Source organism: Chiloscyllium plagiosum, chromosome 38 (genome assembly GCF_004010195.1).
Source record: "Chiloscyllium plagiosum isolate BGI_BamShark_2017 chromosome 38, ASM401019v2, whole genome shotgun sequence".
Taxonomy (NCBI): domain Eukaryota; kingdom Metazoa; phylum Chordata; class Chondrichthyes; order Orectolobiformes; family Hemiscylliidae; genus Chiloscyllium; species Chiloscyllium plagiosum.
Window position 1 is genome coordinate 23,608,710 of NC_057747.1, and position 17,661 is coordinate 23,626,370.

The 17,661-nt window shown below is 42.2% G+C and overlaps 1 protein-coding gene across 2 annotated transcripts in view; it reads left to right on the forward strand.

Moving 5' to 3' along the window:
• Window positions 1-14,218, forward strand: part of ascc1 (activating signal cointegrator 1 complex subunit 1) — a 56,620-nt gene extending 42,402 nt beyond the window's left edge. For both annotated transcript variants that reach the window (XM_043679134.1, XM_043679133.1), the window contains exons 9-10: window positions 3,665-3,744; window positions 12,917-14,218. In XM_043679134.1, the coding sequence (XP_043535069.1) occupies window positions 3,665-3,744; window positions 12,917-13,033 (197 nt within the window). In that variant the 3' untranslated portion in view covers window positions 13,034-14,218. The remainder of the gene's footprint in view (window positions 1-3,664; window positions 3,745-12,916) is intronic.
• Window positions 14,219-17,661: the final 3,443 nt, after the last annotated feature.

The following is a 17,661-nucleotide window of genomic DNA, read 5'->3' on the forward strand; positions in this document are numbered from 1 at the left end:
TTCTTATCGGTAGGATGTAGTGAAACTTAAAAGGGTTCAGAAATGATTTACAAAGATTTGAACTATAGGGAGAAGCTGGATAGGTTGGGGCTGTTTTCCCTGCAGCGTCGAAGGCTGAGGGGTGATCTTATGGAGGTTTATAAAATCATGAGGGGCATGGATAGGATAAATAGACAAGTCTTTTCCCTGAGGTGGGGGGGTTCAGAACTAGAGGGCATAGGTTTAGGGTGAGAGGGGAAAGATATAAAGGGGACCTGAAGGGACAACCTTTTCACGCAGATGGTGGTACGTGTATGGAATGAGCTGCCAGAGGAAGTGGTGGAGGCTGGTACAATTGCAACATTTAAAAGGCACCTGGATGGGTATATGAATAGAAAGGATTTAGAGGGATAAGGGCCCAATGCTTGCAAGTGGGACTAGATTAGGTTGGGATATCTGGCTGGCATGGACGAGTTGGACCAAAAGGTCTGTTTCCATGCTGTACATCTCTATGACCCTATGACTACTTCACTGGGCAGAGAATTCCATAGATTCGCAACCCTCTGGGTGAAGAAGTTCCTTCTCAACTCAGTCCTAGATCTGCTCCCTCTAACTTTGCCCTCTTGTCCTGGTTTCACCTTCCAGTGAAAACATCCTCTCAACATTTATCGTATTTATTCTCTTAATAATTTTATGTTTCTATAATGTTATGAAGATATGGGTGAACTGTACCTTTTTAAGAGAGTTGAAAGGTAGCGGTTGCCACACCAAGTGTTCTCAGGAAGATGCAATGTAATGTGCTCCAGCTACTAGAGTAGTTAGTTGCCCGAAAACGACAAACAATAGATTCGAATTAGGCCAATCAGTTTAAATTATTCCCTGAAAAAAAAACAATTTTCAATCAAGTTTGAATTTAGTATATTGAAAATCTTAAAAACCAATGACTCAATCGATGCTCTAGGGTATAAGACGGGGGAAAATTGAATGGTTGAGAGGATAACTGCCAAGCTCCAGCATGTAAAAGACTGCCTGAAAAATAGCTCACTTAAAAGTACCTTATTCAATCAGTAACCTGTGAAGCAGAAAAGGCACAGGAAGATCCAAATAGAAGAACCAAAAGCTGCCTGGTTTTGTTCATCTTAATTGGGAGTTTTATTGGACTAGTATTATAGAAGGCAAGGTAACAGATAGGTTAGAGTAAGGAATTGTAAATAGTTGTTAGTTAGTTATTCTCTGTTATACTTTCATAAATAAAGTTGTTAATTTTTACTCAATAGTTCTTGGTCACTCGAATCTTTACAGATTACCGTGCAGGATAAATCTTTTCTGTGTTACTGGTTTTAAATTAAGCAGGAGGCTTTGCCCCATGTCCTAACAATAAGATCCCCCTCATTCTTTTAAATGCCGATGAATATAATCCCAGTCTACTCAGCCTCTCCTCATAAGCCAACCCCCTCAACTCTGGAATCAACCTAGTGAACCTCCTCTGCTCCCCCCCTCCAGTGCCAGGACATCCTTTTTCAAGTAAGGAGACCAAAACTGCATGCAGTACTCTAGATGTGGCCTCACCAACACCCTATACAGCTGCAGCATAACCTCCCTGCTTTTAAATGGAATCCCTTTGGGAATGAAGGACGCAATTTCATTTGCCTTCCTAATTTCCTGTTGTACCTGCAAATCAACCTTTTGTAATTCATGCACAAGGACACCCAGCTCCCTCTGCATAGCAGCATGCTGCAACTTCTTACCACTCAAGTAATAATCCTTTTTACTGTTACTCCTAGCAAAATGGATGACTTCACGTTTATTAACATCTGCCAGACCTTTGCCCACTCACTTCAAGTAACCCATTCAGCTCATCAGGTTTGTGCCAAGTCTTTGAAAATTAGTATCAATTAATCCCACTCCACCTCGTTCTCCTAACCTTAACATTTTTTTTCTCATTTTCCTATCATATGCTAATCACCGGTTAGTTCTGAAATGTTGTTTCACCTCCATAATGTCTTGTGTAGTGATGTCTTGACAGGTGTAGAAAGACTTTGAGGAGTGTTTAGGATTTTATTAGAAGTATTAGACAAAGAGAACCATCTCATTATTGCTACGGATTGTTGCACAAGCTCATGCAACTCCTCTGTTGTCTTTGTGCACATAGCTGATGCTGAGATTGGCTGAAGTTCCACTGTTTATTTCTGGATTCACCTCAGCCCTTGGTCAGACGCATAGATTAGTTCAAGTAGTATGTGTAATGAAGAGGGATATTTATGGTTTGATGTGGTTCACCTCAAAGTGTGTCTCATTAGTGGCTCCTCCAGTGTGATGTAAATAAGGTGCGTAATCTTACTCTGGTTTGCTGGAGAGAGGAAGTCTGGGCTGGGGGTGTTTAGAGTTCTGCAGGATACTGTTTTCAGTATTGAACTACCTATTTGTTTTAAACCTCCAAGAAACTGATGCAATGTTATCCTTTTTTAATCTGGTTTGACACTTGTTTTTAGCTGGGCTTTTGATGAGATTAATGCACTCTCCCTGAGGGTGCTTGGGATGGTTTCAGAGTCATGATAAGCCTACATTGATGTAACTCACAGGTGAAAAATAGTCATTCTGATGAAGCAGCTGGACGCTGAACAGCCCCTTCAGGGACAGACACGCTCATGCCCACACATCTCACAAGGGCTAACCATGTCGATAGGAGGTGGTGGAGGAGAGGGATATCAATGCCAGTGTGTTCCAGTGCAAAGAACTATCCAACACTCAGGACTTCATGTTTGGAGCATCTGCTGCAAAGACTCAATGGGAAAAGGCCACAATCTGATGCCCTCTTGTCATTGTTTACTGAGAGCCCAGAACTAGAATTACAAACCCTTCGGCCTGGATATTTGGCAGCTTAGCAACACCTTCTCCAGGGAAATTAGGAACGGGCAATGAAAGCTGGCCTGTGGCCAAACACCCAAATTCCCTTGAATGAATTATTGAAATAAACTGTACATTGTGAATTGAATTGAAGCTATCATTGCAGTGCCTCACTACCATGACAGGATGCCATGTACTGTGATCCATGAGACATAAGCGCAGAAGTAGGTCATTTAGCCCATCGGGTCTGTTCAGTTTGAAGGAATTTGAACTGCATTGCACTTGTAATCTGAGATTTGAATTGTGATGTATCTTTATAGATGGAAATGTATAAAGCATAGTTTTGGTGTGGAAAACGATAGCTAGCCTGGCTAGGCCAGCATTTATTGCCCATTGCTAATTGTCCAGATGGCAATTAAGAATAGACTACTTTGCTGTGGGACTGGAGTCACATGTAGACCAGACCACGTTAGAATGATAGCTTCCTTCCCTAAAGGACATTGGGTTTTTCTGACAATTAACAATGGTTTAATGGTTACTTAATTCCTGATTATTTTTTATTGAATTTGAATTCCACTATTTCCCATGGTGTGATTCGAGCCTGAGTCCTCAGAACATTACCTGGGTATCTGGATTATCTGTCCAGTGATAATACCATTAGGCCTTCATCTCCCAAACAGCTCTTCTAAAACTGATTCCAAGCCATCGGAGTTTTGCAGAGTACCAATACATGCGAGTCAGGGATGTTTCAGAGGTGCATCCATAAACTTTGTATTTGTGGTTGCAGTCTAATGACTAGCCTGATCCCCGAATGATAAACATTTTTGTCTCTTTTCAGTGGAAGGTCGAACCAGTGGTGCTCTGGGGAAGCAGAACATGCGTGAAAGGGAGTCCTTTGATGCAAGAAACGTGTTGAAGGTTGGTTACTTAGAAGCAAACATCGATTAGGAAAATAAATATAACTGTACACCATTAACTGCAACTTGAAAAATATTCTGAGCAGCTACTAGTTGGCCAGGTGACTTGATGCTCTGACATTGTGGTGAGCTAAACAGATAGGTCCCAGATAAAATGCCTCGGTCTCTCTTCATAACTGAGACTGTCTAATGATATTGAAAGCAGCCTTCCCCAAATTTAGCCACTTCTGCACTATCCTTGTCCCTTTCCAGAACATGTTGAAACTTAGATCACTATTCCCAAAATGCTTGCCCACTGAAACCTGAACCACTTGACCAGCTTCAATCCCTAGGATTAGGTTTCTCACTGCCCCATCTCTAGTAGGACTGTCTACATACTGGCACTAAAAGTTCTACTGAATGTGCTTTAAAACTTCCAACCCCTTTAACCCTCTCACACTAAGGTCATCCCAATTAATATTACAATGTTCCCCTACAGCAATAACCCTGTTTCTCTCGCACCTTTCCGTGATTTGTCTACGTACCTACTCCTCTATCTCCCTCTGACTGTTGGGAGGCCTACCGTATGGGTAATCTCACCCTTTTTTTTAATATCTAAACTCTACCTAAATGCCTCATCTGAAGACCCTTCTAGGACTCACTTCCTCGTCGTGGTTCTGTTCGCCGAGCTGGAAATTTTTGTTGCAAACGTTTCGTCCCCTGTCTCGGTGACATCCTCAGTGCTTGGGAGCCTCCTGTGAAGCGCTTCTGTGGTGTTTCCTCCGGCATTTATAGTGGCCTGTCCCTGCCGCTTCCGGTTGTCAGTTTCAGCTATCCGCAGTAGTGGCCGATATATTGGGTCCAGGTCGAAGTGTTTGTTGATGGAGTTTGTGGATGAGTGCCATGCCTCTAGGAATTCCCTGGCTGTTCTCTGTCTGGCTTGCCCTATGATAGTAGTGTTGTCCCAGTCGAATTCGAGCTACAAATCTTCACCCAAACTTTGAACTCACTTTCTCATTACTGCACTGATGGTTTCCTTTGTCAATCATGTGAGGCCCCACCTCTCCTACGTCTTTCCCCCTCACTACCTCCATTGTTTCTGAAACTTCTAAAATAGATGTAGTTTAGCTTTCTAGACCTTCCATGTCCCTAATCCTGCCCATGTCTTCTCTGCCTTCTGTACTGTCTTAGCATTCATTCTATATCTGCTTAGTCCTTGCTCCTGACTTTATATCAGAGCTGTGCCCCCCCACCCCCAACCAAATCAGTTTAAAATCCTCCCCAACTGCATGAGCAAACCTCCTTATAAGTATATTGGACCCATTCCAGTGTAGGCACAACTCGTCCAGTTTGTGCAGATCCCACCTGCCTCCAAAGCTGTGCCAACGATTCAAATAATCTAAAGCCCTCTCTCCCCTCCTACAGCAACCCTTTGCAACACAGTCATCTGACCAACCTTTTGTTCCTTATTCTCAGTGACACTGGAAGTAATCCGGGGATTACATCCTTAGTAGTCTTCCTCTTTAATCTACTACCTAATTCTCTAAATTCCTGCTGTGGTACCTCATTTAGTTTCTTTCACCCAAGTTGCTGGTACTGATGTGTCCAACGATTGCTGGCTGTTCCCTTGCCCTTCGGAAATGATGAGCTTCATGATGGGCATACAGCAAACTAAAGCCCATGGGTGGGGCAGCTTCAAATGGTGCATTTTTACTGATGGCTGAAGAAGCGAGGCAGATTGGTCGCAGATGCTGCCTGTGAAGTGGTTACCACATGTGGTGGGTTGTTTTTGGCATTGGTTCCTGTTGACAAACAGCTGTAATCATCACGATGATGATGATGATGCATACTGACCCAGACACACTGCCCATTTCCCTTTCGTAATCACAGAATCCCTACAGAGTGGAAGCAAGCTATTCGGCTCATCAAGTCCACACCAACCCTCAGAGAGCATCCCACGCAGTCCCAACCCAATCTCCGGAAACCTACGTTTCCCATGGCTATCCCACCCATAGCCTACACTATGGGCAGTTTGGTGTGGCCAGTCCACCTAACTTGCACATCTCTGGATTGTGTGGAGGAAACCTGAGCACCTGCAGGAAACCCACGCAGACATGGGGAGAATGTGTAAACTCCACACAGACAGTCACCCAAAGCTGCAATTGGACCTGTGTCCCTGGCACTGAGGCAGCAGTGCCAACCACTGAGCCACCGTGCTGTCCATTATTGGCTAATAATTCATATCTGTGAAAATGGTTGTGTAGGACTTTCATGTCATGCTGGCAAGCAGAGCTTTGAGTGTCCACCTGATCATTTGTCTCTAACTACCTCATCATATAAAAAATCATTGTGTGTATGTACATCATCCATCTGCAAATGTACCTGAGCCAGTGTAGTGACCTCTGCTTGATGAGGGGGCTAGCATCTTCGGGAGATTTCGTTTTGAGAGAGCAGTGGAGTTAAAATTTACCTTTAAAAGCCTGACCTTAACACCGATGTGTAATCGACTATTCTGTGCACTCGGCTGTGCAATTCTATTTGAGAGTCTTGGTGAGTGTAAGAGATGTAGAAATTACTCTAAGGAATAATGCGGAGAGCAGCTGCAAGATCAGGTAATGAGCACTGAAATATGACAAACTCTCCTGGGGGATATCCATGTTATCTACCCCTTGCGTATATCTATTGGATTTGCAGGAAAGCTGTTACACTTTTGCCTTAATACTTAAGTAAATGAGGCATTTTTCACGTAGAAGTGGTTTTGAGAGTGAGTTATCTGTGAATGTAAGGCTTCAGATGTTTTCAGTGTTCAAGGTTATTTAATGATGACCTGTTTATCACTAAATTGAATAAAATTTCTCTTCATTTTATTACTATCTATAATGTTAATTATTTTTCATCTGTGTGCACTTTTGTTTGCACAACCTGATTTCTAATCATGTTTTCACAGATTTTATGTCCATATTTTTCTGCAAAATCTGTCTTCATTCTTAGTTGCTTTCCCAGTCTCGCATTTTTTTTCAGTTCACTGCAGTATCTTGTGACATTTGCTAATCTGTGGAAAGTCAACTGTGATGATTTTCATCTCTTACTCTCCAAATCCATTGTGCCAAGCAAGTTGATACCACAAACCAACTGAGGCGATATGAGAATCAGCAAATTTTTGTGCTTGACAGTAATTCAGAGCAAGAATCACACCATGATTTGTGATTGTTAATTACTGTCTTCAGATTCTTCACCATTGTCTGACAATTGTAAGCACTGGAGAGGGTCAACAGAATACCTAACTTCCTCACTTGTCAAAATCAGGAAGCTGATCCTTTCACTGATAAATATATCCCAGAAACAATTTGTGATCCTAGTATTTTTTTTCCAGTGGGCTGAACTGCTTTATTTATTCTGCAAGTGTTTTTGTACCAGCTGCAAATTGACATTCACTTCCAGTCTCTGTCTTGGTTAGTCACGTCGTTAGTTCCATCAAAGCACAGTGAGCAAACAGCAACCGTTTGCGAACTAATCATGAATTGTTCACTGGTATTTTTAGATTTGCACTGGACCTTGTCCTTCACAGTATTTTGACCAAAAGGCATTTCTGCTCCCCACTGCACTGCACAATTTTGTCCTTGTCGGGGAGTCACCGAACAACGTGTCAGCACTACTCTGCGTAACACTCTTGATAAGTTCACCATCTGTGAGAGATTTACCATGCATCAGAATGCAGCGTGACATTTTTGGAGCTTGTTGCTAACAGATAACCTGATTTGGTTTGCTCACTGAATCCAGTGGAACAGCAATGGCTTTACACAGCTCCTGTGCTAAATATACTTTCCCTATCTGTACCCTACACTCAGCTTTTGACTTGTCACCAGAAAAGTATTCCAAGTTATAGAATCAATGTGCAGCCACAAAAGTTGTTTCTTGCATTCAGTCATTCTGAATCTTTCTCACCCCACCGCTGTATTGAGCATTGTTGAATTTAGCTTTCTTACTTTGTTGAGTTAGTAATATTTTTCTCTCTCTATAGTGATGATTCAGTGAGTACAATGTTGTTTAAATTTTGCACCTCTGGTGTTCTGAGACTCTGCAGTAAGTCACCTCCTGATAACCTGTTTTCAACAAGCCGGAAGATTGACACCATCTAAAACAAAGCAGCCTACTTAACTGACATTGTATCCATTTCCTTCACCTTTCAACACTGTGACTGCAATGTGTGTCAATTTACAAGACACACTACAAGAACTCACCAAGGTGCCTTCAACATCACCTTCCAAACCACAGACTGTACCACCTAGACGGGGATGAATGGAAACACCACTATCTGCAAAATCTCCTCAAAGTCACACTTCATCTTAACTTGCAAATACATTGCTGTTCCTTCACTGTCCCTGGTTCACCATGCTGGATCCCTTTCCCCAACAGCACAGTAGGTTACCTACACCAGATGGACCGCAGCTGTTCAAAACGTCAGCTTACCACCATCTTATCAACAGCGGTGAGGGATTGGTAACAAATACAGGTCCTGCACACAGTCCCTGTGTCCTATGAAAGCTTTTCTATTTTTAAAAACTGCTCCCTCTCATCCTTGTGATACTGTGCTAGAAGGGACCAAAATTATATACCATATAATGTACAGTGTATCATAATATGATAATCTGATCTATAAAGCCATCAAGTTGAATTTCCTGTAAGCATATATGGGGAGCAATTTGCATCTTACTGATGTGATTTAAGATGCTACTTGTCTGTTTTATTTCGCTCCATACTTGTTTGGTTATGGCTGTATGATTGAGATTTGAGGCAGCCAGTTTGCAAGCATGGCACTTTGAAATGTGACAAATGCCCATAAGGCACCAGATTCTATAAATCGATAAACATTTTTTTTTGTATGACATGCATTCACTACCATGGCATTAGAACAGCAGGAGAGCAATTCTTTTGCATTCAATGAGGAAAGTGTGTATTCCATCAAAGCAATTGCAGGCAGTAAAAAAAAAGCAAGTGTACCTATTTGAGCTCTGTGAGGAAGGCCTGGTGATGAGGCTCCCTCTGGTGTGTAATTTGCTGTCCCCTATGGGTGGCCCAACATTGACGACAACAGACCTGGAATGATCAGCTTTGAATTTTCTCAGGCGTCTCAGCCTTTGGCTGGAAGTGCCATTGAGTTTAAACAATTCTGTGTTGAAATAGCAGCTGAGTCGAGGAGTTCATTTCTTTCAGCTGCTGCCGTGGGTGAATCTTATTAACCTGCATTTTCTATTTTAAAAATATATCCTCTGTCAATCTCATTAAACCAGTGGGGAAGGAAAGTACTGAATTAAATTGAGCCGTTTGTATTCCTTGTACAGACAAGTGTCATCAGAAATGGGCAGTGTAAATATAGAGCGAGATTTCAGAACAGCAGAAGCTCATTTAATCCAGTGAGTTCTTCCCTTTAGCCGCTATGTCCCTAATTCTCCAAAATCTCATTCATTTTATCTCATGAGATTCCATATCCTTCCTTTAATAATTAATACTGAAGCCCTTGAGGTGAACGAGTTCCAACTGCCCATTAGCAGTCCTGTCTTAAAAAGTGCAAATGTTGGAAAGACTCAGCACATCTGTCTATGCCTGTGGTGAGAGAAAAACTAAGTTAATGTTTCAAGTCAACCATGACTCAAGAACAAAACCCTAAACTCTAATTTTAACTTGTGTGCTTTGGAGTTTGAGTTCCTCAGCACCATGAGCAAATTAGTCTTGATTGCATTTTCTCTTTTCTGGAGATACCATCAATCATTTGGATTAGAAAGACTTGTCACGTTAGCCAGGACAATAGATTCTGTACTCAGTAATGTAATTAATTTAATGAGGTGTCTTGACCTGGTCGATAGTGTGGTGCTGGAAAAGCACAGCAGGTCAGGCAGCATCGGGAGCAGGAGAATCCTGATGAAAGGTCTTTGCCCAAAACATCGATTCGCCTGCTCCTTGGATGCTGCCTGACCTGCTGTGCTTTTCCAGCACCACATTCTCGATTTTGATCTCCAGCATCTGCAGTCCCCAATTTCTCCCTGCCTTGACCTGGTGACAGAATAGTATTATTTTGTTAATGTTCAAAAATTACAAAAGTCCAACCTTGACTGAACTTGGATGACCAACCTGAAAGTAAAGATGAGTAATAAATGTTGAATGATCTCGGGATTTAAAAAAAATAAGTTTCGTGGTTGATGGATGGCCAGTTTAGTTAGAAGCAGCTGCCCAGTAGAGTCTTAGAGATGTACAGCATGGAAACAGAGCCTTCAGTCCAACTCATCCATGCCAACCAGACATCCTATAAAAAATCTAGTCCCATTTGGCCCATATCTGTCTAAACCCTTCCTATTCGTGTACTCATCCAGATGCCTTTTACATGTTGCAATTGTACTAGCCTCCACCACTTCCTCTGTCAGCTCATTCCAAACACACCATCCTCTATATGAAAAGGTTGCCCCTTTGGCCCCTTTTAAATCTTTCCCCCCTCACCTTAAACCTATGCCCTCTAGTTTTGCCCCCCCCCCCCACCCCAGGGAAAATAACCTTGGCTATTCACCCTGTCTGTGCCCCTCATGATTTTATAAACCTCTAATGTCAACCTCTTTTGATTTCTGAGAACTCATTGCAAATCTTGTCTAACTGCTTTCAGTATAATTAGCAGCTTTTGTACTATAGGCTGTCACAACTCCCCCACATTGTAAGATGTTCAGATTTTCTATGATACCGCTACCAAGCCATGATTTTTAACTATTGAAATGCTTGATATAACATTTTAGGCAGGTTGGTGTAATGTGAGAGACTCTGCCTGAAAGAATTTGTATTCTGCTGAAAATGAACCAGCTAATCTGATTTAGTCCCAATTTGTTAATCTCAGGGCCCTAAAATGGTTTTACCAAAACATTGTGCCCAAAATAAGAAGGAAGTTGCATCTAAAAGAAATTTGTTTCACATGTTATTTCCAATGGAGTAACTTTAATTTTTTAAGTTGATGGAGAAAAACTAAAATAATTTGTTAAAATATAATTGAGTGATTTTTTTAAACCAAGCTCATTGCACATATGAACACATGTATTAGAAGCAGAAGTAAACCACTTGCCCCTGTAGCCTGTTCTTGCACTCAGTAATGGTAAAGTCTCCATAATCCTACCAGCACAAAGCGCTGCTGTCTCATTTAGCACAGTGGTTCAATGGTTAGCACTGTTGCCTCACGGCACCAGAGACCCAGGTTCGATTGCAACTTGGGCAGCTATCTGTGTGGAGTTTGCGTATTCTCCCCATGGGTTTCCTGTGGGTGCTCTGGTTTCCTCCCACAGCCCAAAGATGTGCGGGTTAGGTTCATTGGCTATGCTGAAATTGTCTATAGCGTCCAGGGAACAGCAGGCCAAATGGGTTAGCCATGGGAGTTGCAGGGATATGTTGGTCGAGATGGGATGTGGTTTGGAGGGTTGGTGTGGACTTAATGGGCCGATGGGCCTGCTTCCGCGCTGTAGGGATTCTGTGATTCTGGAGAAAGACAACTGATGGTGAGTGTTACTGCACTTCAGGCAGGGGGAGAGGATGAGAAGGAGAATCCTTTATGGTAACCTCAGCCAGTGTGAGAGATGAAACCATATTGGCATCATGCTGCATCACCGACTAGCACCTAGCTAACGCTCTGCTATTCAGGAAGACTAGTCCAATCTAATTGGGACCTCAACTTCACATTACCACCCACTGCCTTCCTTGTTAGTTAAAACTCTCTATTTTTATCTTAAAATATTCAAGAACTCCATCTCCACCACTCTATGGAAAGCAGTTCCAAAGATCCTCAACCTCTGAAAGATGAAATTTCACTCCATCTCTATCTTAAATGGAAGCCCCCGATCTTTCAACTAGAACTAGCCTCTCCCAGGGGAGACATCCTGTCAACATCCACCTTGTCAATTCACCACAGAATATTGTTGGTTTCAACAAAATCACCTCTTATTTTTCCAAACTCTAATGGAAAAGGGTCCAACTTGCCCAACCCACTTTTATTTAAGGAAACCAGAACCGCACCGTGCACACAGGATTTCTTGTTCCATGTGTTGTGTTAAGTTCCAATTTCTTTAGAGTGAAGACTAATGCACCAACTTAAAATTGCATGAGCAATGCATAATGACAAGCCATTCAGGCAGTCTGTCATGTAAAGCGGTTTCAGTTTAGTAGGAGAAGGATCAAACTTTTGAATTCAAGTTCAAGTATAACTGAATGAGGATTTTGGGTGTTGCACAGTGTAATTGTTAAAGTCATGGCTTTTATTGTATGGTAAAGGATCTTCTGAGTATATTGATGTATTCTTGGAGACCCTCTGACCTCTCTTCCAAAAGAAGCAGCAGCCCAAGAGAAAACTGCTGTCTTTGTGAAAATCGATGTTATTAGCAAAGCACAAGAGGAACAATTCAACAGATACAAGCAAAATACAAAATTCTGCGGACACTGCTGTTTGTCAGGCATCAGACATAGAAATCAGAGCAGGAAATGAACCTCCAAGGATTATCCTGTGGAGGTCTGTTTGAAAGTCTGTGGGTGAAAGTTATATTCCCAGTATCTAACCTCGATGACTTCCTATTTGTTCAGCATTGTAAGGATTTATAGAAAATAAGAATACATAGCATCTTTCACTACATCAATAACCCAAAATAGTTTGCAGCCAATTCTCCTCAAATCAGTTGCTATTGTAATACAGCAGCCAATTTGCATGCAAAGTCTTTCCAAAATATCAGAGTTTTATTTAATTTTTTTTATTAGTTCATAGAATACCACTGGTTAAGCCAGAATTTATTAGCCATCCCTAATGACCAGTCAATCTGTTTTTAGTGATGTTAATTGAGAAATAAAAAGTGGCAAGGCAAACTCTGAATAACTCTCCTATTGTTCTTTTCAATGGAAAGTTTTAAGTCTAACTAAGATTGCAGACAGGGCCTTAGTTTAATGCCTCATCTGAAAGAACGGCATCTCTGGTATTGCAGCACTCCCTCGGTATTGCATTTGAATGTTGATCAAACCCGTTGAATGTTGATCATGTAACTTTAGTAGTTGTACATGATTCTTGTTTGGAGTGGAACAGTTTTTCTTTTTCCACACTGTATTACACCAAACAGATTATTTTTACAGAGGCAAATGACTCCCTTTTGTAGTACCAGATAGTAATTATTTATTTTCTGTTGCAGAAGTTTGAAAATTACCATTTTGGTGAAGTGGAGTTGAATGCTGTGCACGTCTCCCAGAGGTTCTCCACTGATAGTTCGGGATTCTATGCTTCTTCTGGTGCCATTGACTTCTCATAAGGAATTGGAAGTGTTGGATGACAGGTCTCCAGCATAATGTCCCCCCGCCAGATGAATCTTGCTACACAACTTGAACAGACAGCGAGACAAACTCACTGGCCCATCTCGTTCTCATCAGGGTTACTTTTTCTGGAGTTAAGGTGTGACCTCGCAAGAACGTGTTACTGGAACCGTGGTGATGATATATTTGTGCCTGGAGATGAAGACCTGTTTTCACATCATAAGCCCCTTGCATTTTTTAAAAAGTCATCCCAGACTTATCCTGCAAATATTTTACTGTAAAAGTTTCTGCTGAATGCTTATTGGTTCGGGGTGATGTGTCCATGTTAAAAATGGCCCATTTTCCAGTTTGCTCAAATCAACTTGCAGTTCAAGTGTAATGTGGTCAAAAGTAAAGGCCCATTTTGAGTACTGCACCTCAAGAGAATACCTTCGTGCTGCATCAATTTGACATTTTATTTTCCCTACCCTGCCTTAGTCATTCTACGCTCCCTGAGTCAGATTGCCTTTTCATTTTCAATTTGGACTGAATTGAGATTGGCCACATGTATTTTGTGGATGTCCCTTTGGGGCCAGCAGCCCAGGGAAGCTGTTTTTAAGGTCATTGTCCGTCCACACTGCTCTCAGAACCAAAATGCAGAGACCAGAGTGGTGTTCCTGTTCAACCTGATCCCCTGATTGCTATAAGCGTCTGTCTGTCTATCTGTGGAATGGTTGTAGCAGGTACTTTGTCGCATTGTGTTGTGATAAGGTAATAGTGGAGCCTGGCAGATGTGGATATCGTGTAGCAAATAAATCATTGCAGACAAGCAAAGCCTAACCTAATTCCCTGCAGAATTTAGTCTCTTTTGGGATTTTGTCTTTTCTTGTCCTACAGCAGGCATAATTGTGAAAATCCAGGGCAAGGTGCAAGGTAACCATTTGGAAATATGAACCGAACTGTACACTGCAGGTTCCCTGGAGGGAAAAGGAAAGAATTAAATGGTGCATATTATTGACCATATGCAGGTCACTGCAACTAGCTATACACACGTACTACTCTGTCTCGCACACACTGTCTCACTCACACACACTCATTCTCTCACTCTCTCACATATTCTCACTCTCACACATTCACACCCTGTGACTAAAGCCTTTAAAGGGTTCCCTTTGCCTAATTCCCTCAATAAAATCTGGAATTATAAACAACTGTGTGGACACGTAGATGTACACTGCAGTTTTGTGTGTCACATGTTAAGTATCGCATTAAAAATTCCAAATTCTCACTGCAGGCACTAGCTGATCCTAGTGCGTTGATTGAGGATTTATTCACCAATAAATGGATGTGCCAAAAAATAATCCCTTTCCTGAAAATGCAAGCTGACAAATTTAAACTGGACAAAACAAATATGAAATTTGATACTGTTAGAATGCCCGTGCCTGACCTTTATAATGTTGAATAGAAAGACTCTTCCTTTTGGACACTGGCTGCAGTTTGAACATCACCCTTTTGGGGCTAGGTCCTCTCACTGCCTTCCTAGTGGTCAGATGTGTGAACATCAAAGGGGGACTGGACTGAAATCAGCTTGGTTTTTTTCTTCCAATTTATTGCGAATTTATTCCAAATGTGCCTGTAAAGATAGAGAGCGCGATGCAGCACCACAGGGGCAGATGGTCATGGATGCCACAAAGTGGTTTGTTGTTCCTTGCATATGTTTGAAGTGTAGCCTTTGCTCCTATTCCGGCAATGCTTCACTTGTAGCTTTCTCATCACTGTTTTTAAATTTCTCTCTCTGACCATTCTCTCTCTCTCCATCCTGCAGCCCTGTAATAAAGTGAGATCGCTGTGCAGTATATCCATTGTGGGGCCATTAGTACATGCACTGTTTTAACTACACCACCTTTGGTTGCTCTGTTTTCCAGCTGCCTGGGACCTAACCTCTGGCAAACTCTCCTTAAACCCCTCTGCCTCTCTCGGAGTGCTGGTGGTGGTTAGTGGCCATAGTCTGAATCACAAGTGTATCTGTCATTTGAGCTGTCATCAAACCCACCTTGTGATATCAACAGGGATCATTTCCACCGTGTCGGGGACCCAAGGCACCATTGCAGAACCAACTCTCGATGCAATTCTACATTTTCATTGCATCATTAGATCCAATCTGCAGCCAAACCACCATCTGCTGCAGCAGCTAAAACAAATGAGCTTTCTGCCGCTGCTGCTGTTCCTAGCTGCCACATTGCCTCCCTCAGCAGTTCGATAAGTTCATATGAATTGAAGATAATTATCGTCATCACTGTCACTCTGTCAGCAGCCAGGGGAAAAGTGGTGGAATCGAAAGCAAAATAACGCGGAGGCAGGAAATGAAAAACAAAACACTGGAAAGCACTTGGCGTGTTCGGCAGCAGCCGTTGAGAGTAAAAGAGTGTTGACATTTCAGGCTATTGACTTTTCATCAGAACCGGAAGAGCATTTGAACAAGTGCAGGGACAGGCTAAAGGGGGGGGTTTAAATAACAGAAAGGAAAAGTAATACAAGGCAAATTAAATAGTGGATGTCAGAAGGAAGGAGAGAAGGTATGAACAGTTGTAGGAGAATAGTAGAGGGTGGAGAAAATGTTAAAAATTGTCTTCAGAGAAGGGTATGTGGTGGAAAGATGGGTGGAACCCAGAAGTCTAGCTGTTGCAGCAATTGTACGAATGGAAGGGGCTTCCCAGTCTGAGTCACACCCATCTCACTTCCAGTGGAGCTGGTAAACCACTGTCTGAGAAAGAGTGGGAGCAACGGTTAAGGTCGAAATAAGGTTTACCTCCAATGTTATTGTTGGTTGACTGTACAATGCCTAGTACGAAAGATGAGATGCAATTTCTTGATGTTTTGGAAAGCAATAGTGACGCCCCTTTTTGAATGACTCTGCTCCTGCCATTATGGACCTTCACTCACTCCTAATCCCAGCAAGGAGTAAGTTAGCTTAGTTGGCTGCACAGTGGCTCAGTGGTTAGCACTCCTGCCTCACAGCACCAGGGACTTGGGTTCAATTCCAGCCTCGGGTGACTGTGGAGTTTGCATATTCTCCCTGTGTCTGCGTGGGTTTCCTCCGGGTGCTCCAGTTTCCTCCCACAGTCCAAAGATGTGCAGGTCAGGTGAATTGGCCATACTAAATTGTCCATAGTGTTAGGTACATTGGTCAGGGGGAAATGGGTCTGGGTGGGTTACTCTTCGGAGGGTCAGTGTGGACTGGTTGGGCCGAAAGGCCTGTTTCCACACTGTAGGGAATCTAACCTAATCTAATCTAATTACTGGTTTGTGATGGGGGTGAGTGAGAGTACAATTCCCGCACACGCTGAGGTTGCTGTGAAGGATTCTCCTTCTCAACTTCTTCCCTCATCTGAGGCATGCTGACTCTAGCGTTAAACCACCACCAGTTGTCACTCTCCAGTGAGAGAGCAATCCAGTGGTCCAGTAGGATAATGGTGACTTTTATCTTTTTAATCCCAGCACTGAGGAATGAGAGATTAAGATTCTGATGACAATGAATCTCAAAATCCCATCCTCCAAAGAGAATTGCAAAACACAGGCACTCGCATAGTTGGTCAACCTTTTGCGAGAGTAATTTTACCACACAGCCTGTAGCGATTCAGGAAAATTCAGCAACTTCTGAAGGGCTAGTACTAAGAATGGATGGTAAGTGGTCAGTAACAACAGCATCCTGACCATTTTTCTTTTTAGAAACATATTGCTGTGGACTTCCAACTTTTTAATGCACCTTGATCAAATTGTAAGTGTTGTCTGTTTGCCGGATGATGGATGTTACTGTTTGATTTATTTGTTCCATGCTCATGGGCCAGAGGGCGATTGATTACCTTGCTAGTCCATCTCGTGGAGCATTCAGTCAAGCGTGTCACTTGGGACTGAAGTCGTGCTTACGTCAGGTTGGACTGGGGTGCAAGTTCTGCTCTCTGAAGTGAGTCTGATAAAGCAGTTTGGGTTTTATCACAGCCTAGCAGTTTTCAATATTAGCTGGAGTCAGTTTTCACATATATTGAATTATAATTTGCGACAATGCCCTCTGAGCTCCCAGTCTGAATTGTTAGCCCAGTATTATAACGACTACTCTACCATACTCTGAGATAAGGATCATAATATTAAATTTATATTACTGTGTGTCTGTCGTGCTTATTCGGTGAATGAAGGTCACAGTCTGTCTCCAAAGTCCATAAGCCCTAGGGTATTCCCGCAGCATCTGCAAAAATCACTGTCTTCCTTACATTTTGGTGTCAACATTAATTAATTCTGAGCAATTTCCACCATTTCAGTGCAATAAGCTCTGTCTAACATATGTCTGACTCTGCCTGTAGCTGTCTTCAGATCCACAGTAATTCTTGAGCCAATGTAATTCCTGGAGCTCCATTAGCGTTTGCAGATTGATGTTTACTGGAATCAATTATTAAGATATTTAAATTGCCAGAGAAAAATTGGCAGGAAGGAAGAAACGTTAAGATGTTCTGCCTGAAGATATCTGAAATATTCTTTGCGCTGCACAGAAAATACATCTACACATACTGAAATGTGGATTTCTTTCTGTCGAGATAATATTGTGTCTGTTTACCTCAACTGACAGCACCTCTGTCACCAGATTAAGAAAGAGCTC